We start from the raw sequence: 23,472 nt of genomic DNA, 5'->3' as shown, positions 1-23,472 counted from the left end.
TAATCTTAATGTCACAGTTGTGAATCAACCACTACAATGGAGCCTTATGTGTGTTGCCATCCACCGCCCATTATTCCACCCCCCCACCCCCATGCCTAAAGACTAATACAAACACTTGCGAAAAAAAAGTCCTTATGTAGGTTATTATTATTTGTGCATGAAAGGGTTAAAAGTACAGCCCTCATTTGATTACCAGCATTTTCTGAGAAAAAGAAGCAAAGTTACTTGCACGATATGGTTGGCACATATTTTACATCGGGTGCCCTTCCTGATCCAACCCACTTAATATTTTTCACACATATTGGTTAGTGGCTTGACCAATACCCCAAACAATGAGACAAGTCCAAAGAACTCAAAAACCCGAAAAGTAATTCAAGAGCGAATAGTAATATTTCTGGTGACTGCTGACGAACAAAAACATGTCTTGCCAAATTTTGGATGAAATTGATCAGACAGTGCCAAGAAACTTCTCTGGCACATTATGGAGCTTACCTAGTCAATTTTTCATCACCCCCCCCCCCCCCCCCCTCATTCCCAAATACCCAAAACACAACCAAACATTTTTGTTTGTTTATTTTTCAGATAAATTAAATTATTGCTCATAACAATGATAAAAGTCCAAAGAACTGGATGAGCATTTCTCAACTTCATCGGAACGCATACTTGATACTTAATTTAGGACTTCTTCCTGGATTTTGACAGTGCAGAGTGAGTGAAGCACACTAATACTCTGATGGGAGGACACTCCTATTGTTCTGTGTGTCATCTGCCTTTTTTTTTTCTTTGAGACGTTGCACAAAATGACCTTTGGTTTGCTTGTATAAGTCAGCAATGTAGAGGGTAGAATAAATGAGCCTTAAAGTCAGCTGTGGGAAGTTACAAAGTACAAAGAATTCATTCCTAAACTTAACAGCTTTTTTCATGTATCTCTACTTGAGTATTTCTTTTTCCGGCATTTGTCTTTTACTTTTACACCCTAAAACAGACACGGCATCAAGTAATTTTTGGAGCAGGAGGAGTTTGTTGCTGTTTGTGATGGTATGGCGAAGGACTAGACGCATCGACAAATTGCCGTGTTCCTGTGACATTTCACTCGGCATTCGCTGAGTGTCTGTACTTTTCTCAAGTGCAAAATGTGAGTACTTCAGACGCTTCTCATGAAGGTGTACCGCTTTTTGGCCTTGATGGAGGTCTGTCATGCTTCTAATTATTAACCCATTGTTATCCATCCAGTGGGAAGGCATGCTTAATCAGTCACAGACATAGAGCATGTAAAAAATAAAAAAAATATCACATTCCAAAGATCCTGATCCTGTGTATCAGTTGCACAGGTGGACAATGCGCCTCCTGTGTGATAGGATCATGTCAATACAAAAAGGGTTGTGTGCTGTGTTGCTTCCACCCAGCAGCTGGAAGGATGACAGAGGCTCTTTCTTTGCATTCAGTCAGCTGAAATTATTTGACATCTTTACATTTCTTTCAATTGGTACTTCAACCTGACATGGTGCAATTGTGGAGGACGTGCAACATGTGCCTTGTTTTCCTGGCTTCATTATTTTATTCATCATAAAAGCCAAGCAAAGTCTGTCCTCTGCTATCATTCAACCATTGAACCTATTAAAACAATTAACAGCAACATTGAAAATGTGATTCCCCGCTCCCCTTTTTCTGATTTGTTGATATTTTTCGTCTTTTAATGGTAAAACACACTTTGCAAATATGTATATGTTTTAATATTAAACATCTTTATTATATTAACTTGAGGTCGGCACGGTGGGCAACCAGGTAGCACGTCTGCCTCATTGTGCAGTAGTGCAGGGTTCAATTCTGGCTCCAGCCTTCATGTGTGGAGTTTGCATGTTCTCCCTGTACATGCATGGGTTTTCTGCGGGTACTCTGTTTTTTTTTCCCACATTCAAAAACATCGCATGCATGGCAGGATCATGGAACACTCTAAATTGTCCCGAGGTGTGGTCGTGAGCGCTCAGGGTTGTCTGTCTGTGTGCCCTGTGATTGGCTTGTAACCAGTTTAGGGTTCACACCCAAGGACAATTTAGAGTGTTCCATTCGCCTTCTATGAATGTTTTTGTAATGTGGGAGGAAACCGGAGAATCCAACCTTGCACCTCTGCGCTGTGAGGCAGACATGGTATCCAGTCGTCTACCGTGCCACCTATTCTTCTTCTTCTTCTTATCATTATTATTACTCTTATTTTATTTTGTTTATTTTTTACAACTTTGATACTGGCAAAATCGTAAAAAGTTGGATGAGCAAATTAGATACATTTATATAATTTGTTTTGGTTTTAAATGACCAAAAACGATATATATTTTTAAATCTTAGTTAATTTCAAAAAATTATGTGTAATGTAACTGGTTGCCAGCCAATCGTAGATTTTAGTAACAGTATGAGTTAAATATGCATTGGGCGATTGTGCTACGAGGCCAACGTTGTATGATACAATTATTCTATGATACTTTGATTATTTTTATAAAGAATAATAACAATAATTATTATATGTAACTATTTTCATTCAAATTACTTTGTATGTAGACAATATGTTTCATTTGCGTAAGTATGCACTGAAATAATTGACTTCCAAACCAAATGAAATACAGTATGGCAGCACAAATGCAATGGGTGTTGGAAAAACACATACAATGGCTCCACCTCCTGGCAAAACGATGACAGTACACATGCCTTCATAGGGAAGTTGCGAACCAGCTGGAATCTGTTGTTGGAAACACATGGCAGACCATATTAGGGCTCTCGTCGGAGTTCACTAAATATATTAGATTATTTTACCTGGATATTGGTTCATTTTGTTTTCTGAATATCCATGCATCGCCAACTTGGATAGCTAATTAGTCCACCCGGTGCCCCGTGGACGGCTCACGAAACGTTTCAGTTTTTTTTCCATCCTTGTAGTATCACTGACCGATAACTCTTGGCTGGAGAAATCAAGTAGAAGATCTTTTGAGTGACGAGAATGATGGGAAGCTATTTCTCGCCGTCCTCTTCTTGGAGAGGAGCTTGTTTTCTCCGGAGAATACGCCAGTTAATTCCCGCCGGCTTCAAGGATGAACTAAAAAACCTGTCAATGTTGGCTTTGCCTGCGGTAAGTTACCACAAACATTTTTACGAACCATAACAATAACTTCTAGATAAGCACAATGTAACGTACTAGAAAAGCCGAACCAAGCCGTGTAAAGTGGTTGGTTTTCTTATAAATAATTCTTTTCACAGTCATTGCAGTCCGAGCAGAGAAGAAACAATGTCTTTACTATAGATGTCCTCAATATTCACCGAAATAACAGCATCCATGTCAAAAATGAGTGATCAATTCCTTTCTCTTTGTCCTGTGGGAAGGTGACAGTATCCAGGGCCATCCCGACGTGTTTCTGGAGGGCGAGCAGACCCCTGGAGTTCCTCAGTCATCCTCCGAGGAAGGAGGTAGACGGGCCAGCATGACCAGCATAGAGAGTCAAATGTCCATCGGCTCCATCGGCCATCACCTGGGTGGTGCCATCGCCAATAGTGAGTGTGGAGGGGGTTGATGATGGGGAGGGGCAATTCGAGAGGATGTCTTCTTGTCTGGGTAGTTATGTTTGCTTTGGTGTTGGAAGTTTCTAGTAGCTGGTGGGGCTCAAAGAGGCTGGATTATTCCCTCTACTGCCCGGACGTGTTGACCGCCTTCCCCACCGTGGCGCTGCCACACCTGTTCCACGCCTCCTACTGGGAGTCCACAGACGTCGCTGCCTTTGTCCTTCGACAGGTAGGCCCAGTGACGGTCTCAGGTTATTAAATGAGGATCAAACTCAGATCCTAATCAAACATCTTGTGTGGCATCCTCAGGTAGTCCATTATAGACTAAAAGTGGTATGGTTGAGTGATAAAAGGGATTCTTGTTAAGATTGCTGAATGTGATGACAGTCATACAGTATATGCAGAATTCAAGCGGCTTTTGAATCGGATAAAGAACCCCATGGCTGATACACTGGGATAGAATAGTCAAGTCAAGTCAAGTCAACAGTATTTATAGAGCACTTTCAAACAGCCATCGCTGCATACAAAGTGCTGTACATGGAGCAATTTAACATGCACAATAAACAGTAAGACAAATCGGTAATAAAGGCGGTAGAAAGCACCAAACAGTAAAACCAAGAACAAATCTAAGTCATGCTGAGTCGAATGCCAAAGAATACAAGTGAGTTTTGAGGAGGGTTTTGAAGATGGGCAGCGAGGAGGCTTGCCGAATGTTCAGTGGGAGGTCATTCCAGAGAGAGGGACCAGCAACAGAAAAGGCTCGATCCCCTCTGAGCCTCAGTTTAGTTCTTCCATCCATCCATTTTCCGAACCGCTTGATCCTCACTAGGGTCGCGGGGGGTGCTGGAGCCTATCCCAGCCATCTCCGGGCAGTAGGCGGGGGACACCCTGAATCAGTTGCCAGCCAATCGCAGGGCACACAGAGACGAACAACCATCCACGCCCACACTCACACCTAGGGACAATTTAGAGCGTCCAATCAGCCTGACATGCACGTTTTTGGAATGTGGGAGGAAACCGGAGCACCCGGAGAAAACCCACGCAGGCCCGGGGAGAACATGCAAACTCCACACAGGGAGGCCGGAGCTGGAATCGAACCCGGTACCTCTGCACTGTGAAGCCGACGTGCTAACCACTGGACTACCGGGCCGCCCGCCACAGATTAACAGTGGCTTTAAAACGTCACTTTTTTTGAAGGGAAGCTTTGTTTACTAGTTTTCAGAAACCTTACCGAGACAAAATGTCTGTCTCTATTTGCGGATAATTTTGCTAAAATTAACTAACATAGTAATAATAATAATAATAATAGATTTTATTTATAAGCGCCTTTCAAGACACCCAAGGACACTTTACAATAACAAAAAACACAAAACAATCCTCCTGTCATGGCTTTTTTTCTCATTTCTTTAAACTGGTTTTACGCAGTGTAACCTCGAGAAGGTGGCGATGACTTGTATTTTATTCCGATGATGCGAAAAAGGATTGAACTTTTCACCCTTGTCCACAGCATCAGTCTCCGTTTGCTTGGTGGTCGTCATCGGCAGCTTGAGGTATCACATTGCCTCACTCTTCACGTCAGACGAGTAAGTATACTCATCTTATTAAATACAAAAACACTTGGCCACACGCCCGCAGCCTGCACTGTAATATGTTGACCTTGGCTTACATATTCTTGTAAATATTTAACTTGTTCTTGCAATTTGCAACTGTTCTCGCATGTGTTTGGCTCATTTGCAACATTGATTGAGGGATATTTAGTCACACTCTATTCAGGCATTGCCCCACCTGAACTTGACTTTCAAAATAAATGTATAGTAGAGTATATAGAGAGTGTAGAGCAGGGGTGGCCAACCCGCGGCTCGTGAGCCGCATGCGGCTCTTTGGCTGGTTCCATACGGCTCCTGGGCTTTCACTCGACAATTGTCGAAAAAGCCTCGGCGATGGCGCTGACATTCAAACAACGGTGCTTAATGCACAGAACGCACTACGTCAGCCTATCATCAATCCCGTTACTTGATTGACATAGAGGGCAACCAATCAGATGACTGAATCACCGGTCGTGCGCAGACAACGGCGCTAAGTGCTAAGCTAGTCAGCGAATTACCTCTGTTTTTAGGGCACGGGTGCCCAATACGTCGATCGCAATCAACCAAGAGCCAGCAGACTGGTCCCAAGTCGACCGCGAGCGGTAGGAGGAGGAAATGGGGGGACTTGTGTATTTGTGTCTTAAGGTTTTAATTATGTTCGGGTGCTCCGGCTGTTGCTCGTCATGGCGTGCATGCATATGTGCTCGAGTGCATGGTTGTGTGTGTGTGTGTGTGTGTGTGTGTGGCTCTTTGCAGTAACACAGTAAAAAAATGGCTCTTAGTCTTTGACCGGTTGGCCACCCCTGGTGTAGAGTATCAGTCATTGTCAGTCAGTCATCTTTATTTCTAATGTTATAAATATTCTGCATGTCTTGCTGCAAATGTCCTTGTGTTTCTGACAGACAAATACAGCTAAAGGTTGGTAAGGTTCTGACGCTCTGCGTTCCGTTCATGCTGATGGAATCGATTGCGGTAGGCCTGTTTAATGTACGTAATTGTTACATTATGACACAGCAACACCGTTGAGTGTGTTTTTACAGGTGGCCGGAGGAGGGATTATCAGAGGCATGGGGAAGCAGAAAGTCGGAGCCCTCTGCACCATTCTAGGTTTTTATGGGGTGGGTCTACCTGTCGGAGTGCCACTGATGTTTTCAGCCAAATTAGGAATCGAGGGTACGTCCTTTTGACGTGTTAGATTATTTTGACAATCTTCACTGTCTTTGGTAACTCGTTGTTTGCAGGTCTGTGGACGGGTTTCTGTTCCTGTATGTTTCTGCAGAGCTTCATCCTGGTTGTCTACTTGGCAGGGATAAACTGGGAGCAAGTTACACTTGAGGTATTGCTTCAATTGTGTGCTGATATTTATGCACAGCGGTGCTTTGAGATACCAGTTAAATTCGTTCCGTGACAACGCTCGTAACTCAAACCAGCGGTATCTCAAATCATCTAGGATAGGAGGATGACAAAAAAAAAGGTGAGCTACAAAGCTACTTTCTGAACTCTGTTGTTTTAGACTTGAGGCAATGATAAATATGAAAATTTCGGAGGCGTGTCAGTTCCATCACAGTATGAAAATTTATTCGAGTTCAATTAAATTTTTAATTATTATTTTTTTTATCCTGGACTTAAATTATCCTCAGAAGAGGATAGTTCGAGCGTGGTTTTTTTCCCCCTCTCCCTACCCAGCGTTTTCCTTTCTGAATTCTGATTGTAATTTCCCCATTGCGGGACAAATAAAGGATATCTTATCTTAAAGAGTTTTATTTACCTTAAAGCACTTGACTCACCAAACCTACTACTTCCCACTGCATGGTAACCACATGACTGGAACGCTTAACCCATTTAATCCCACCGGTCACATTTGTGAAGGACAACAATGGTTTAATTTACAGGGCTCTAAATTTTTTTATTACTGATTACTTAAAAGGGCTACCAATGACACCTGATTTTGACTTTTAAATGTGGGATTAAATGGGTTAATGTAAATGAGCTTCGAGTCGCTCGATGTCATAAAACCTGTGATCAATCTACAAAGATTATGTGAACCTATCTATTTATGTTACCTTCACCCAGTGCAAATAATAGGCAGATCGGCCCCAATATTTAGAATTTTATTAGCGTAACGTCTCCCTCTCCGCAGGCACCTACTGACAAAAATGGTTACCGTGCTTAAAATACAAAATATTGCTGCGATCCTTGCAATAATTTCAGTGTTTGACCAATAGTAAAGTCCCACATCTCCCACACACATAAACATACCTGATGTTCTTTTGACACTTGACACCGGCGAATCTTCTCCGGTTACAGGAAGTCACGCACATAATTGTTACTCCATGAGAGCCCTTGGGGAATAAGGTGGATATTGCACCTCAAGGCACCGCCAGTCATCTTCTTCTTTGTTCTATTATAATTATTGTTATTATAATAATTATTAATTAATTTATTTTTTGTTTTCCAGGCTCAGATGAGAGCTGGTGTTAGCAGGAGTTCAGGTAAGTTGAAAAAGAAAAAACAGCTTTTGATATCTTATCAATAAAACATTAACCAGGTCAAATACAAAGAAAAGAAAAGCATCCCCAAAAGAAACACAAAAATGTCTTAAAAGATGAGGGATGAATGTGTCGCTGATGGTGTAGTTGTACACTCGCCTGACTTGTATGCGGGTAGCATACGATTGCTTCCCACTCAGTGACGGTGTGAATGTGGCTGTGAATGGTTGCTCATCTCTATATGTGCCCTGTGACTGACTGGCGACCAGTTCAGAGTGCAGTCCGCCCCTCTGCCCGACATCAGCTGGGATAGGCTGCAGCACCCTTCTGCGAGCCTGGAGAGGATATGCAGTGTTGAAGATGGATGGATGGATGTGTGGATGAATTACAGATAACAGAAGTAAAGCAACCATAACAGATACCGTTTTTTGACTTAGTTATTGCTCCTCCCCGACAGTCGACCCACAGCATCAAAGCGAAGCGCTCGAGCTGTTGGCCCCCGAGGATAAAGAAGAGGAGGAGGTGGCAGAGGTGATCAACGCTGCAGACCAAAGGAACTTAATCCTGCGTCGAGGCCTTCTTGTGTCTCTCATGATCTTTATTCTGGTTGCGGGGATTGTAGTCAACCAGCTGTTGACCAAACACCTGCTCACATGATCAATTTGTCAGTACGGGGCTCCTATGAAGTCTGTCGGGTTGTGACAAGGCCTGAGGGGCCATGAGTGAGGTGTGGATCATAAAATATGTATAAAAGATGCAACAGGAGTGCCAGGTCAGATGAGGTGAACGCCCAGGAAAAGGTCATTTTGAATTTGGAATCAACTTAAATTGTGATTTTCAAATTCAAAGACGGGAACTGCCCCAAACCCAATTTAAAGTTTGGACACAGTCCACACAAATTCAATGCATATGATATAGATTTATATGCCGCAAAGGCATATGATGATTTTGTTACGCTATGAATTATACAAAAGTGATATCAGTCTTCTAATAGGGATTGCACCATATTCGCATGATGCTTGACAATGCATTATGATGGCTTGATTAATGTACAGTAATTGATGCTTTACTATAAATTAGAAAATACTTGACATATTTTATCAGCAACTGCTCCAAATACATTATTTGATGTGTTTTATGCCCATGTTCGTGTTATTCTCATGAATATGACATGTTAGGTTTGTACGTGTTGGGCCTGTTGTTACATGTGAGAAGCTGAGGTAGTGATATGTATATGTATTTGAAAAAGATGTGGTTATTGTAAAGAAGGGTTATAATGGAAGCTTGAAGGTACAAATAATGGAACGTATTTAAACAAGCGACATTACATCGCTGGAATTTTCCAGAAAACCAGAGGTTATAAAAATGCAGCTGCCTGTTGGCCGAGTGCTTTCTCTACGCAACTTCTGCTCTGAAAAATGCGATATGAAGACTCGACCTGAAGAATCCTTCCGTTCTGATTCTGCGCAAGGGCAAATTTGGAAGGATTAATTCGATTTAATTTGGGTTTGACCAAATTCTCGCGCCGATAAAATAATCTAAGAAAACGCATCATTATTCGCATTAGAGAAAGAGCCCGTTGTGTGTCCAGTTTCTTCGTACTCCAAAATCAATCTTATCGATTATTAGGCGTTGTGTAATTGAAGACCTGATCACTCTTGAGTTCACTTAAAATAGGATTATTATCCCAAATCATTTTTGTTTTATTTTTTGGTGGTTTCTTTTTATGGATTACGGTACTCTTCCTTCATTTTCTTTCTTTCTTCTTTCAAATCTTCCAGAATTATAACTTAATCATTTGATCTTTTTATTTAATTACTGTGATAATTTTCATATTTTGATAATTATTAACTCAACATGTTACATCTTATTTGATTGATGATTATTGTTTCACCATTAAATCTTTTAAAATTATAACTTAATCATTTGATCTTTTTATTATTTAACGGCTGTAATACTTTGCACATTTTGATGATTATTAATTCAATATGCCCCATCTTATTTGGTTGATGATTATTTTTTAAATTACTGCATTGCATCGCTACTAAACCTTTTAAAAACATAAATTTATTCTTATTTTATGTTCTTTGGCATGATTTTGAAACAGCGTCTAGGTAACGTTCACTGTTTTGTGGCGCGACAAACTAGCAAAATTACAATTAAGAGAATCTCTTAATTGTAATTAAAAAACGACCACGTATAGTAAGGCGTTTTTAGCCGAAAAAAAACGACCATGTATAGTAAGGCGTTTTTAGCCGCAAAAAAACGACCATGTTTTTAGCCGAAAAAAAACGACCATGTATAGTAAGGCGTTTTTATAGGAAAAAAAACGACCATGTATATATAGTAAGATGTTTTTAGTCCAAAAAAACGACCATGTATAGTACGGCGTTTTTTACCGAAAAAAACGACCATGTATAGTAAGGCGTTTTTAGCCGCAAAAAAACGACCATGTATAGTAAGGCGTTTGTAGCCGAAAAAAACGACCATGTATATAGTAAGGCGTTTTTAGCCCCCAAAAAACGACCATGTATATAGTAAGGCGTTTTTAGCCGGAAAAAAACGACCATGTATAGTAAGGCGTTTTTAGCCGAAAAAACGACCATGTATAGTAGGGCGTTTTTAGCCGCAAAAAAACGACCATGTATAGTAAGGCGTTTTCAGCCGAAAAAAATGACCATGTATCGTAAGGCGTTTTTAGCCGAAAAAAACGACCATGTATAGTAAGGCGTTTTTAGCCGAAAAAAACGACCATGTATAGTAAGGCGTTTTTAGCTGGAAAAAAACGACCATTTATAGTAAGGCGTTTTTAGCCGAAAATACCCCGACCATGTATAGTAAGGGGTTTTTAGCCGAAAAAAACGACCATGTATAGTAAGGCGTTTTTAGGTGAAAAAAAACGACCATGTATAGTAAGGCGTTTTTAGCCGAAAAAAACGACCATGTTTTTAGCCGAAAAAAACGACCATTTATAGTAAGGCGTTTTTAGCCGAAAAACCCCCGACCATGTATAGTAAGGGGTTTTTAGCCGAAAAAAACGACCATGTACAGTAAGGCGTTTTTAGCCGAAAAAAACGACCATGTTTTTAGCCGAAAAAAAACGACCATGTATACTAAGGCGTTTTTATAGGAAAAAAAACGACCATGTATAGTAAGATGTTTTTAGCCCAAAAAAACGACCATGTATACTAAGTCATTTTTAGTCCAAAAAAACGACCATGTATAGTAAGGCGTTTTTAGCCGCAAAAAAACGACCATGTATATATAGTAAGGCGTTTTTAGCCCCCAAAAAACGACCATGTATAGTAAGGCGTTTTTAGCCGAAAAAACGACCATGTATAGTAAAGCGTTTTTAGCCGCAAAAAAACGACCATTTATAGTAAGGCGTTTTTAGCCGAAAAAAACGACCATGTATAGTAAGGCATTTTTAGCCGCAAAAAAACGACCATGTATAGTAAGGCGTTTTTATCGGGAAAAAAAACGACCATGTATAGTAAGATGTTTTTTGTCCAAAAAAACGACCATGTATAGTACGGCGTTTTTTACCGAAAAAAAACGACCATGTATAGTAAGGCGTTTTTAGCCGCAAAAAAACGACCATGTATATATAGTAAGGCGTTTTTAGCCGAAAAAACGACCATGTATAGTAAAGCGTTTTTAGCCGCAAAAACGACCATGTATAGTAAGGCGTTTTTAGCCGCAAAAAAACGACCATGTATAGTAAGGCGTTTTTAGCCGAAAAAACGACCATGTATCGTAAGGCGTTTTTAGCCGAAAAAACGACCATGTATCGTAAGGCGTTTTTAGCCGAAAAAAACAACCATGTATAGTAAGGCGTTTTTAGCTGAAAAAAACGACCATGTATAATAAGGCGTTTTTAGCCGAAAAAAACAACCATGTATAGTAAGGCATTTTTTTGACCGAAAAAAACGACCACATATAGTACGGCGTTTTTAGCCGAAAAAACCGACCATGTATGGTAAGATGTTTTTTACCGAAAAAAACGACCATGTATAGGAAGGCGTTTTTAGCTGAAAAAAACCCCCATGTATAGTAAGGCGTTTTTATCGGAAAAAAAACGATCATGTTTAGTAAGGCGTTTTTAGCCGAAAAAAACAACCATGTATAGTACGGTGTTTTTAGCTGAAAAAAAAAAACATGTATAGTAAGGCGTTTTTATAGGAAAAAAAACGACTTAATATATATGGTCGTTTTTTTCGGTTAAAAACACCTTACTATACATGGTCGTTTTTTTCGGCGAAAAACGCCTTATCATCCATGGTCGTTTTTTCAGTTAAAAACGCCTTACTATACATGGTCGTTTTTTCGGCTAAAAATTTCTGACAAAACATGGTCGTTTTTTTTCGGCTAAAAACACCTTACTATACATGGTCGTTTTTTTGGACTAAAAACGGCTTAGTATACATGGTCGTTGTTTTCGGCTAAAAACATCTTACTATACATGGTCGGTTTTTTCGGCTAAAAACGCCGTACTATACAGTACATGGTCGTTTTTTCGATTAAAAACGCCTTAGTATACATGGTCGTTTTTTCAGTTAAAAACACCTTACTATACATGGTCGTTTTTTTCGGTCAAAAAATGCCTTACTATATGTGGTCGCTTTTTTCGGCGAAAAACACCTGACTATACATGGTCGTTTTTTTGGGCAAAAAACGCCTTAGTATACATGGTCGTTTTTTTCGGTTAAAAACGCCTTAGTATACATGGTCGTTTTTTCGGTTAAAAAAATGCCTTACTATACATGATCGTTTTTTTCGGCTCGAAACGCCTTACTATACATGGTTGTTTTTTTTGGCTAAAATCCTATACATGGTCGTTTTTTTCCGGTAAAAAAAGCCTTACTATACATGGTCGTTTTTTTTGGACTAAAAACGGCTTAGAAAAATGGTCGTTTTTTTCCGACTAAAAACATCTTACTATACATGGTCGTTTTTTTCGGCGAAAAACACCTGACTATACATGGTTGTTTTTTTCGGTCAAAAACCCCTTACTATCCATGGTCGTTTTTTCGGTTAAAAACACCTTACTATACATGGTCGATTTTTTTTTTTGGTAAAAAACGCCTTACTATACATGGTCGTTTTTTCGGCTAAAAAGGGCATGGTTGTTTTTTTCGGCTGAAAACGCCTTCCTATACTGTACATGGTCGTTTGTTCGGTTAAAAACGCATGACTATACATGGTCGATTTTTTGGAGAAAAAAACCCCCCTTACTATACATGGTCGTTTTTTGGTTAAAAATGACTTACTATACATGGTCGTTTTTTTCGGTAAAAAAACGCCTTACTATACATGGTTATTTTCTTGGATTAAAAACGGCTTAGTATACATGGTCGTTTTTTTCGACTAAAAACCTTACTATACATGGTCGGTTTTTACGACTAAAAATGCCTTACTATACATGGTCGTTTTTTTGGGCAAAAAACGCCTTAGTATACATGGTCGTTTTTTTCGGTTAAAAACGCCTTAGTATACATGGTCGTTTTTTCGGTTAAAAAAATGCCTTACTATACATGATCGTTTTTTTCGGCTCGAAACGCCTTACTATACATGGTTGTTTTTTTTGGCTAAAATCCTATACATGGTCGTTTTTTTCCGGTAAAAAAAGCCTTACTATACATGGTCGTTTTTTTTGGACTAAAAACGGCTTAGAAAAATGGTCGTTTTTTTCCGACTAAAAACATCTTACTATACATGGTCGTTTTTTTCGGCGAAAAACACCTGACTATACATGGTCGTTTTTTTCGGTCAAAAACCCCTTACTATCCATGGTCGTTTTTTCGGTTAAAAACACCTTACTATACATGGTCGATTTTTTTTTTTGGTAAAAAACGCCTTACTATACATGGTCGTTTTTTCGGCTAAAAAGGGCATGGTTGTTTTTTTCGGCTGAAAACGCCTTCCTATACTGTACATGGTCGTTTGTTCGGTTAAAAACGCATGACTATACATGGTTGATTTTTTGGAGAAAAAAAACCCCCTTACTATACATGGTCGTTTTTTGGTTTAAAATGACTTACTATACATGGTCGTTTTTTTCGGTAAAAAAACACCTTACTATACATGGTTATTTTCTTGGATTAAAAACGGCTTAGTATACATGGTCGTTTTTTTCGACTAAAAACCTTACTATACATGGTCGGTTTTTACGACTAAAAATGCCTTAGTATACATGGTCGTTTTTTCGGTTAAAAACACCTTACTATATGTGGTTGTTTTTTTCGGTTAAAAAAAATGCCATGGTCATTTTTTTCGGCGAAAAACACCTGACTACACATGGTCGTTTTTTTGGGCAAAAAAGGCCTTAGTATACATGATCGTTTTTTTCGGCGAAAAATGCCTTACTATCCATGGTCGTTTTTTTCGGTTAAAAACACCTTACTATACATGGTCGTTTTTTTTTTGGGTAAAAAACGCCTTACTATCCATGGTCGTTTTTTTCGGCGAAAAACATCTGACTATACATGGTCGTTTTTTTGGGCAAAAAACGGCTTAATATATATGGTCGTTTTTTTCGGTTAAAAACACCTTACTATACATGGTCGTTTTTTTCGGCGAAAAACGCCTTACTATACATGGTCGTTTTTTTTTTTTGGTAAAAAACGCCTTACTATACATGGTCGTCTTTTTGGAAAAAAAACATTCCTATACATGGTCGTTGTTTTTGGTCAAAAAAATGCTTTACTATACATGGTCATTTTTTTTCGGCTAAAAAAACTTACTATACATGGTCGTCTTTTTTCGGCTGAAAACGCCTTACTATACATGGTCGTTTTTCGGCCAAAAATGGCATGGTTGTTTTTTTCGGCTAAAAACGCCTTCCTATACTGTACATGGTCGTTTTTTCGGTAAAAAACGCCTTACTATCCATGGTCGTTTTTTCGGTTAAAAACACCTTACTATACATGGTCGTTTTTTTTTTTTGGGTAAAAAACGCCTTACTATACATGGTCGTTTTTTTTCACCTAAAAACGCCTTACTATATATACATGGTCGTTTTTTTCGGCGAAAAACGCCTGACTATACATGGTCGTTTTTTTTCACCTAAAAACGCCTTACTATATATACATGGTTGTTTTTTTCGGCAAAAAAGCCTTACTATTCATGGTCGTTGTTTTCGGCTAAACACCTTGGTCGTTTTTTTTCCGAGTTAAAACACTGTACTATACATGGTCGTTTTTTCCGGTAAAAAAACGCCTTACTATACACGGTCGTATTTTTGGTCAAAAAAATGCCTTACTATACATGGTCGTTTTTTTGGAAAAAAAACATTCCTATACATGGTCGTTTTTTTGGTCAAAAAAATGCCTTACTACGCATGGTCATTTTTTTTCGGCTAAAAATGACTTACTATCCATGATCGTTTTTTTCGGCCAAAAACTTATGCAATTTTTTCATAAGAAGTTAATTTCCACATGCCTCTTATAATTTTGCATAATTTAAAAGTTTGCTGCCGTAAATGAGGAATTTCTTCGTGAGACAAATAAAGGGTTTTTTTTAATCTTATCTTATCATTTAGAATCCAAATGGATGGAAACAGGAGAAGTAAGGCAGGAGTGCAGTATGTTTGCAAACAAAAAAAGGAACCTATTTCCATAAATAAAAAGGCAAACAAGCCTGAGGAAAAAGTTAAACACAAAATTACCAATAATTACAAAGCCATCAAAATGAAGTCTCAAAAAAATTTTTTTGTCCAAGGTTCATAATAGTACTCCAACAGAACCTGACAAAATGAACTGACAAGGCCAGAAAAAACAAACAATCAAACAAACACAAAAACAGGGAACTAAATCCCACAAATTGAAACCATAAGTTAATAAAAAAACTTTTTTTTAATGGATTCAGTTCTGCGATTTAAACACGAATCCTCCCACGTTCCAAAAACATGCTTAGAATGTTTAATGGAACACTCTGAATTGTCCCTATATGTGAGTGTGAGCACAAATGGTTGTTTGTCTATGTGAGCCCTGCGATTGGCTGGCAACCAGTTCAGGGTTAGCCTGCCTCCTGCCGGAAGACAGATGGGATAGGCTACGGCACGCCCGCGACCCTTGTGGGGATAAGCGGATTTCGATTTATTGTCACCTGTGTGGCATGATTCCTCTCCAACTGTAAATCATGCCTTGTCCCAGAAATCTATGATTTTGAGCTCTTACACACTAAACTAAAGCTAATCAAGAAGCACATGTAAAATGAAAGACGACTTCTTTCCACCTTTGTTGGATGATATCGTCAGGCCAATAAAACAGAAAAGGGTGCCTGACCATGACCATGTGATCAACAGCACGTGCTATTGCCAGAGTCCGTTTTAGTCAAATTACTTTTGGGAAACGGGGCCACCGGCAGGGGTACAAGGAAGTACACGCAGGTGCCTGTCACCAGAATGGAGAGGGCGGCCAACAGAGCGAGGCCTCGCCTCAGCAGTAGCTGGCCCAGAGAGAGCCGGTCGGCGTTCGCCTGCTGCTGTGTGGCAGTGTTGCCCTCGCTTATGTCAGCCTGGCACTCTTCCTGCACAGCTGGGCTCATTAAGGCCAAGTGGGTGCTCTTCTGGCCGCGCTTCATAGCCTGGAAAAACAAACGACACTAATGTCAAGTAGAGAATGTAATTGCTGAAGGAATTGCATTTGAATCCTTGAGAGCTGACATTGAAAATGTACGACAGTAAGGGGCAATATTCACAATGATGCGTGGGTTGATGTTTCATGATGAAGTGAGCGAGTCATTTCGTTTTGCGTTCACCTCCTCTGTCATTGTCTTCCAGTCCAGTTTGAAGATGACAATAATGTAAATGATGGACTGCAAGATTAGGCAAATCATAATCCCCAGCCAGAAACCTTTGAACAAAAAATACAAAATATTACATCGGTCAGTCAGTACATCAGTCAGTCTCTTAGGTAATCTCTGTGTATAGTAATTTCCCTTCTATTATCTACATAACACCCCCGCGAAAAAATGATGTCCCCGATTTATCTTATTGAAATACAATACATCCTGATTTATATCGCGCTTTCACAACAGCTGCAGCTGTAACAAAGCGCTAAACAAAACAGTTAAAGTAAAATAATAAACACAACACACAACATAAAACACGGACAGTCAGTCGTTCAATCCTAACCATTTTTCCCTCATATGCTTTGTGGTTTTCTCCTTGGGCATGTTTTTATAGTACATAAGGCACTTAATTTTTATTTTTAAAAAGTATTTGAACAAACTTTTAAAATAATACATTTAAACACGTGAAATATATTGAAACACAAAAATATCCAATCATAATTACATTTTTAAAATACCCCCAATATATACACATTTTATATATATACAGTATATACTGTATATATAAATATATATATGTAGAGAGAGAGAGAGAGACAGACAGACAGAGAGAGAGCGAGAGTACCACTGCCTCTTGGTGTTTGTAGCAAATAAACAAAATTTTTTGAGTCCATCCAAGCTGTCTTCGGGCAGTAGGTGGGGGACACCCTGGACTGGTTGCCAACCAATTGCAGGACACATATAGACGAACAACCATTGGAATTACACTCAATATAAATAAGAGTTTGACCAAAATACAGTTAAATGGACCAAAATAAAAAAATAAAAAAATATATTTTTTAAAATCTGTGAAATAGCGGGACTGCAGACCTGGAAAGTGCGATGGAGGGAATTTACTGTCGTTGTATTTTGTATCGTGAAAGCTGAGCGACAAGTTCAATGATGCCTCAGGGACAAATAAGAAAGCACAAGGAAGCAACAATGTTGCAAATAAAAAGAAATAGAAATGCCTCCTGGGACCTGTTTGTGGAACCTGGAGATGAGTCAGGGTAGAGCAACAAAACAATTGTTCATACCTGGTCGGGAATCCGTATGATAAAAAAAGAGCAAGAAGTAACTACAAGAAGAAGACATGTCAGAATGTTACCCACCTAAAATCCTGAGCTTTACCACAAACATGAGCGTCACACTGAGCGTTAGTCCGACCCCGTAGTAGCCGATGAAGTTAGCCACTGCCGGAATCTTCTGCTTTCCTGTCCCCAGAAAGATGCCCGTGCACACACACTAGCGGAATGGAAAAAAAAATAAAACAGGCATTTACTAATTTTTATGGATCTGATAAATGATAAATGAACGCATGCATGCAAGACTCACCACGAGGCCATCAAAGAACTGAACGAAGACGTAAGCGTTCATCACAACCGACACCAGATTGACGATCTTCCTGCAATGATATGTACAGATTTTTTTTGTAAAACCGTACACAAAGATTCATTAACAAAACTCTTGGATCGCCATGTTTTCGTTGCTTTTTTTCTCATTCTGAAGAGTGACTGCTCCTGACCCCAATTGACTGTACAAGACATCAGTGCAAATGACGATAAATCAAATTAAATTCAGTTATAAATGATGTTGAACATTATGGTAATTGCGTTTGTAAATGCTTGCAGGTGTTGTGTCTTTGCTTGGGTGATGCATGTTGAGTTGCCTTATGTATGAAATCTGCTATAAAAAATAAATCTGCCTTGCCTATTGTGGCCACAGTTTGACCTCCAAAGAGATAAGTTTGACTTCATTTTTTCGATGGGGATTTTTTTTTTCCAATTGAACATATCAGCCCAGGAGCCCTGCAAGGTTTTGTTTTCAATTTTGGATGTTGCCCAATGTACGCAGTAGTATCCACTCACTGATCGGAGGTAAAGATGAAGCCAATCACTGATTTAGTGAAGCCAAGCACGGTACCTTCAACAACTGTAAATGCACCTGAAAACAACACAAACACGCACTCTGATCTACGAAAGAGTATTGGTAGAAACAAAAACATTGTATACATTGTGACAAAAAACGGCATTTGTTTCAGAGTGAAATTGTCCTTTCTTGAGAAAGTTAGATTTTTTATGAGTGTGTTTTTTTCAAGGAAGTCTTACGCACGACAGTATTTTTTTTTAAAGTGCCTTCCAAAAATGAATTCATTTTATGATAGAAAAACTTGTAACCTCATGAGAATAAAAAGGACAACCAATATATATTTTTAGAATATTTAATAGGGGAAAAAATGAGGGCTTGGGGGTTCCAGAAACAAAGTACCAAGCTTACAAAAAGTGCATTTTTATGGTTATTTATTTATTTTTTTAAAAAGAAAAGTGAAAAGGGCTTCTAGTTATATTGGAAAAAGGGGTTGTTTGGTAGAATAAAAATGTTTTTGGTGCTGAAACATTTTGCAAGAACAGAATAGTATTTTCCCCAAAAAATAAAAAGAGGTGAAAAGGTTTCCAAGAAAGAAAAAAAAACGCATCTTCTGTGTAAAATGCATTTATTTATTTTAGGAAGAATTTTTAGTGATGAGAAAGTTATAAAATGTTTTCCAAGTAAAAAGTAAATGGGACCCCCCGTACTTTTTGTGAGGAAAAAGTCTCAAGCTTAAACTAAAGTCTACAACTACATTGCTCGAGATAAAGTCAGGCGCTTACAACATTGCTTCTCTTAAGAGGAAAACATTTTTTTTTCAAAGTCAATTTGTAGAAATATGAAAGCTCAAAATTACCGGCGAGGCTCAGGGCCACCTTGCAGGTGAGGATGGCCCTGCCCGTGTCTCCAGCACCGAGGGCATTACCCACTCGAGCGCAGGCCGCTGCCTGTATCCCAAAAGGCAACTTTAAAAAAAAAACAAAAAAACGTCAAAGTAGTTATGAACTTAAATATCCAAAACAAATGTGTTGGTTAACCACAATACAGTACAATGTACTACATTACCATGTAGGCGAGTGTAGAAACCATCATCACTGCATGCTGGGTGGCCAGCTCATCTTCACCCAACATCCCTGAATGGTAAAATGACATTTTTATGTTAAAACTGCACCATCACACAGGTACTGTAGGTAAGCAGGTTCTTCATTTGACTAGTAGCTACTTAAAAGTAGGTACGTTAGGTATGTAGCAAAAATAGATATGTAGCTCCCAAAAATAGCTATATCGCTAGCTAACTACAGTATGTAGGTAAGTTGCTAATTCAGGTAGGTACGTAATTACCCGCAAAGAATCCCCCCAACTCAAAGAGCCACCACTCGAAACATTTCATGAGCATGCTTGGAACAGCCAGCCTCATGTAGGAGCCCCACTCCTGTAGGGATTCCATTGACCAACCTGTAGGAGAAGCCTGAGGCTTACTGAAGTCGACATCCAGCAAATGGGGGCAAGCAAACAAATCAACGCGTGTAGGCGGGCTCACCGGGTCATCAAAGACTCACCTCCCCATGTTGAGACGTGCAGCTTCTTCCAGCGAATGTAAGCAAACAACAGAGCGCAGATGCTCATTTGAGAGAGTGTTGGCAGCTGCGGATCCACTAGGGGACGTACGCACCCAGACAGACAAACAAGACACGCACACGTCGTACACTATAGTGCGGTGGTTCTTAACATTGTTGGAGGTACTGAACCCAACCAATTCTAATGCACAGTCACCGAACCCTTCATTAGCTAATTGGTGAAAAATAAAGATAGGATTTTTTACAAATTCAAGATATAAAAAAACGCATTTATTAAAAACAGAAACAAATAAAAAAACGTTTTGTGCGCAAAATGAAGTACATTTCCCACAGCACCGATTGGAATGTGATCACCTGCAGCCAGTGATGGCCAAGCGGGCGTGTCATAACTAATTGACATATTGAGTCGGGTGTATCTTCACCTCCATTGCAGAGGCTCCGTCGAAGCCCTGAGACCGATTCACCGAACCCGTAGGGTTCAATCGAACCCAGGTTAAGAACCACTGCTGTAGTGTGTGCGATATTATGGCTTGACTTCAACTAAGATGGACTCACGTGACTCCTAGATCGAGCCAGTGTAAGAACACATAGTTCATCATCAGGTTGGCAACATTTGCCATGGCTGCAGTGTACATCTGTGGAAGGATTATACCCTAAAACACACACACACACACACACACACACACACACACACCTTATTTTTAAAGACTACTAATAGAACAAGATTTGAGCCCCCCTTAGGAATTTTTTTTAAATTATTTTGGATGCTAAAAAAATTCATGAAAATCATTTTAATGCGAAAATAGTTAATTCTCTGAAAAATCATTTTCTTTCTTAAAAATGTGCAACTCATAAACGTATAAATGTATTTTTGAATAATTCTACTTTTGTTCTTGAAAATATTAGACTTTTTCCCTCAGAAGAATCTAACTGTATCTCTGACTTCATAACCTAGGCAGGTGATTGGCCTCCTAGTTAAAAAAATATATATATTTGTACAAAGCAGAGTCTCAAGAATGAATCCATTCCAGGCCATGGTAAAGCCCTCAATAAAGGTACAGGCATCACCCGTTAAGCTCACCTGGTTCTGCAAGTAAGATGCTTGAAGATTGTGGAGAAACATTGCCTAAAAGTCCAAAGTACAACATGACACCATCATAAAGACAACATGCTCATTTTGCACAGTTAATGTGCAACTCACTGGCACGGCCGGCAAGTAGGCTATGATGTACAGATTCGCTATTCTGAAATGAAAATGATGGTTGACGCCTTAGAATAAACAGACATACAATACATTGAATTACTGTAGCAGGTGTATGGTGGGTGGGCTGTTATACTGTTGGTTTGTTACCGGGTGACCTCAGGGCCTTGGCCCACGAGTAGTAGGAGACTCTGGGCGTTGAGGAGCAAAGCCCAACAGGGCAGACAGAACAACAGTAGGATGAGGACGCCTCTCTGCAGGATCACGCCTACGCGGAGCAGATTCTTACCACCAAAAGTCTGCCATGGACACCGTTTTGTGTATATTTGGATTATATGAAAAATACTCTAGATAACTGTACAGTATTTCAGGATATGATAACGCAGGAGGGCTTTTCAAACCTGAGAGACCAACGTATCGCAAGCGAGAGCAAGTCCGTACCCCGTTGCCACTGTGGTGATGTTGATGGTCTGAAATGAAATGCAAACATGTCCAAGTGAATGCTAGATCCCTCAAGGTGCGCAAGAGTCCTCCAGAGGGATGAGCAAGATGAAGAAGTGTAATCACAGAATGGTACAACATCAACATTTAAGTTATTTTTGCCGCACCATGAAAGGGTTCTAAAGTGAAGGTGGTGCGTGGCTGAAAAAAGTTTGAGGAAGAGAAAATAATATAGGTTTAAGAATTGTAAAAGTGCCCTCGAGGGGGTGCGTGAGATTAAAACTGTACTGGTGGTTTGGTATAATACTTGCACATTTATAGTGTTTCAGTGTAATTACTCGACAAATTACAAAGAGCATTCCCGAGGGGAGTGCCACCAAATTCGATCTGACAATGAAGAGACAAGCACTTACAGCAGACGCTAATCCATATCCAGCCATCACCTTGTTGCCCAAACGTCCGCAGAACATGGTGACCACAAAGGGAAGCAGATAATTGAGCACCCGAGACAGCAACTAAAGACAATCAATGGGAGCAGAGCACAAAATGTTCGTCACAGTCCAAAAAGATCATGACCTAATGTCTCCAACTAAGATAGTGTGTTGTATAAGAAATTATGCAGCATTGGTTGACAGTACCCTACATGTGCTTAAAAAAAATTTTTTTTTACATTCCTTATCTTGGACTATGTATTTATATATTTTATTTTATTTTTTTGGGGGGGGTTACATTGAATTTTCATTGTACAATGACTTCTTGTCATTGTACAGCCATTTTTGTAATTATCCTATTGTCACATGTTTTGCACAATACCTAAAAATGTTCTTTTAGGTGTATTTGCAGTTTATTTAAAATTTAGGTGCGCCTCAAGGCTCTATCCCAGTTCATAATTTATTTCTACTGTAAAAGTCTCAGGTGTTATTTTTAGATAAATAGCTTTAAAATTGTTACATTTGGACAGAATTGAAGCATTTTGTTGACTTATGTATTTAATTGGGTCTAAATGTGTGTCCACTGTTTGCTTTGTATTTTTATTGTATTGTATTACATTTAATGTGCATCATATTATTCAAATACTGTACTGTGTGTGTGTATTATACATACAATTATTCTCCGTTAACACAATTTAAATGTGTTTTTTGCATCATTATTTAAATGTATCTTCTTTTTTTTTTAACCTAAATAGTTTTCTTGCTTTGTTCGTGTCATGACTTATTCAATATATCAATTGTGTTTGTGCTTTGTTTATAAATATATATTATATTTGATATTCTATTATATTATCATATTTTAACCCTTAAAATGTAAGATTAAATGTTAACAATTTTCCGAAAATGTTTCATTCTTCAAGGTTTGGATCCTCACAATGTTTTTTTGGACCTTGGTTTTCTCTGGTGTTATGGGCCCCGGCGAAATGTGGACATAGCACAGTGCTGAATAAATAAGAAATAATAAATTGCAAACTTCAAGCGCAATAACAATTGTTATCCTATAAATAACTCTTGTCAACGCAATGCAAAAAAAACAAGAGTGCCACCTTACCAGAGGTCCAGCCATCCTCAAGATGTGGGACATTTCTTCTCTGTGGCTCAGGGGCATCTTGAGACAGCTCCACCAGCAGAAGAACCTCTTGACGCTCGATCCCGCGGCCATGTCTTCTACTACACCACACCACACACTCCAGCGCAGGTACACTTCTCTTTATACTTCTCCAGTCTCTTGTTTGTCACTTCAAAAGCTACTTCCAGGACGTCGGAGAGGATGGAGCGCTTGCTGGCTTCCTTTGGAGCCCAGCCAAGTGCAGCTGAAACAACTGAGATTGTTGAAAAAAAAAGGGTGCACGCTGCAATCAAAACAATAGCTCACAAGAGTTCATCTGAAGCACTCTTTGCATGAGTCTTCTTTCACATTTATTATAATATTTACTAAAA

The 23,472-nt window shown here is 39.2% G+C and overlaps 3 protein-coding genes across 6 annotated transcripts; 1 reads left to right on the top strand and 2 right to left on the bottom strand.

Moving 5' to 3' along the window:
* Window positions 1-2,919: 2,919 nt before the first annotated feature.
* LOC147197257 (multidrug and toxin extrusion protein 1-like) lies at window positions 2,920-9,538 on the top strand. The gene is made up of 10 exons (XM_086125757.1): window positions 2,920-3,118; window positions 3,188-3,206; window positions 3,370-3,537; window positions 3,627-3,797; window positions 5,054-5,129; window positions 6,035-6,104; window positions 6,173-6,305; window positions 6,374-6,468; window positions 7,591-7,624; window positions 8,079-9,538. Exons 1-10 carry the CDS (start codon window positions 2,990-2,992, stop codon window positions 8,276-8,278), a joined length of 1,095 nt encoding a protein of 364 aa, XP_085981883.1. The 5' UTR covers window positions 2,920-2,989; the 3' UTR covers window positions 8,279-9,538.
* A 5,571-nt stretch (window positions 9,539-15,109) lies between these two features.
* LOC147197256 (multidrug and toxin extrusion protein 1-like) lies at window positions 15,110-21,033 on the bottom strand. 3 transcript variants are annotated; one of them, XM_086124807.1, is made up of 11 exons: window positions 20,981-21,033; window positions 20,455-20,552; window positions 19,882-19,977; window positions 19,664-19,777; window positions 19,388-19,455; window positions 19,179-19,287; window positions 18,322-18,397; window positions 17,789-17,858; window positions 17,566-17,698; window positions 16,382-16,476; window positions 15,110-16,207 (listed from the first exon to the last, which is right to left on the bottom strand). In XM_086124807.1, exons 3-11 carry the CDS (start codon window positions 19,946-19,948, stop codon window positions 15,920-15,922), a joined length of 1,020 nt encoding a protein of 339 aa, XP_085980933.1. In that variant the 5' UTR covers window positions 19,949-19,977; window positions 20,455-20,552; window positions 20,981-21,033; the 3' UTR covers window positions 15,110-15,919. The 3 variants fall into 3 exon arrangements, with proteins under 3 accessions (XP_085980933.1, XP_085980935.1, XP_085980934.1); XM_086124809.1 differs by lacking the exon at window positions 20,981-21,033 and having other exon boundaries at window positions 19,882-19,903; XM_086124808.1 differs by lacking the exons at window positions 19,664-19,777; window positions 20,455-20,552; window positions 20,981-21,033 and having other exon boundaries at window positions 19,882-20,448.
* LOC147197255 (multidrug and toxin extrusion protein 1-like) lies at window positions 20,564-23,460 on the bottom strand. 2 transcript variants are annotated; one of them, XM_086124810.1, is made up of 6 exons: window positions 23,084-23,460; window positions 21,955-22,056; window positions 21,502-21,570; window positions 21,251-21,399; window positions 21,101-21,143; window positions 20,564-21,025 (listed from the first exon to the last, which is right to left on the bottom strand). In XM_086124810.1, exons 1-6 carry the CDS (start codon window positions 23,192-23,194, stop codon window positions 20,816-20,818), a joined length of 684 nt encoding a protein of 227 aa, XP_085980936.1. In that variant the 5' UTR covers window positions 23,195-23,460; the 3' UTR covers window positions 20,564-20,815. The 2 variants fall into 2 exon arrangements, with proteins under 2 accessions (XP_085980936.1, XP_085980937.1); XM_086124811.1 differs by having other exon boundaries at window positions 20,564-21,368; window positions 23,084-23,452.
* Between the last annotated feature and the right edge of the window lie 12 nt (window positions 23,461-23,472).

The sequence above is a fragment of the Hippocampus guttulatus genome, chromosome 12 (genome assembly GCF_054856545.1).
Source record: "Hippocampus guttulatus isolate MCC_2025c chromosome 12, RoL_Hgut_1.0, whole genome shotgun sequence".
Taxonomy (NCBI): domain Eukaryota; kingdom Metazoa; phylum Chordata; class Actinopteri; order Syngnathiformes; family Syngnathidae; genus Hippocampus; species Hippocampus guttulatus.
Note: the sequence above shows the minus strand (reverse complement) of the source record. Positions and strands in the feature narration are given on the sequence as shown.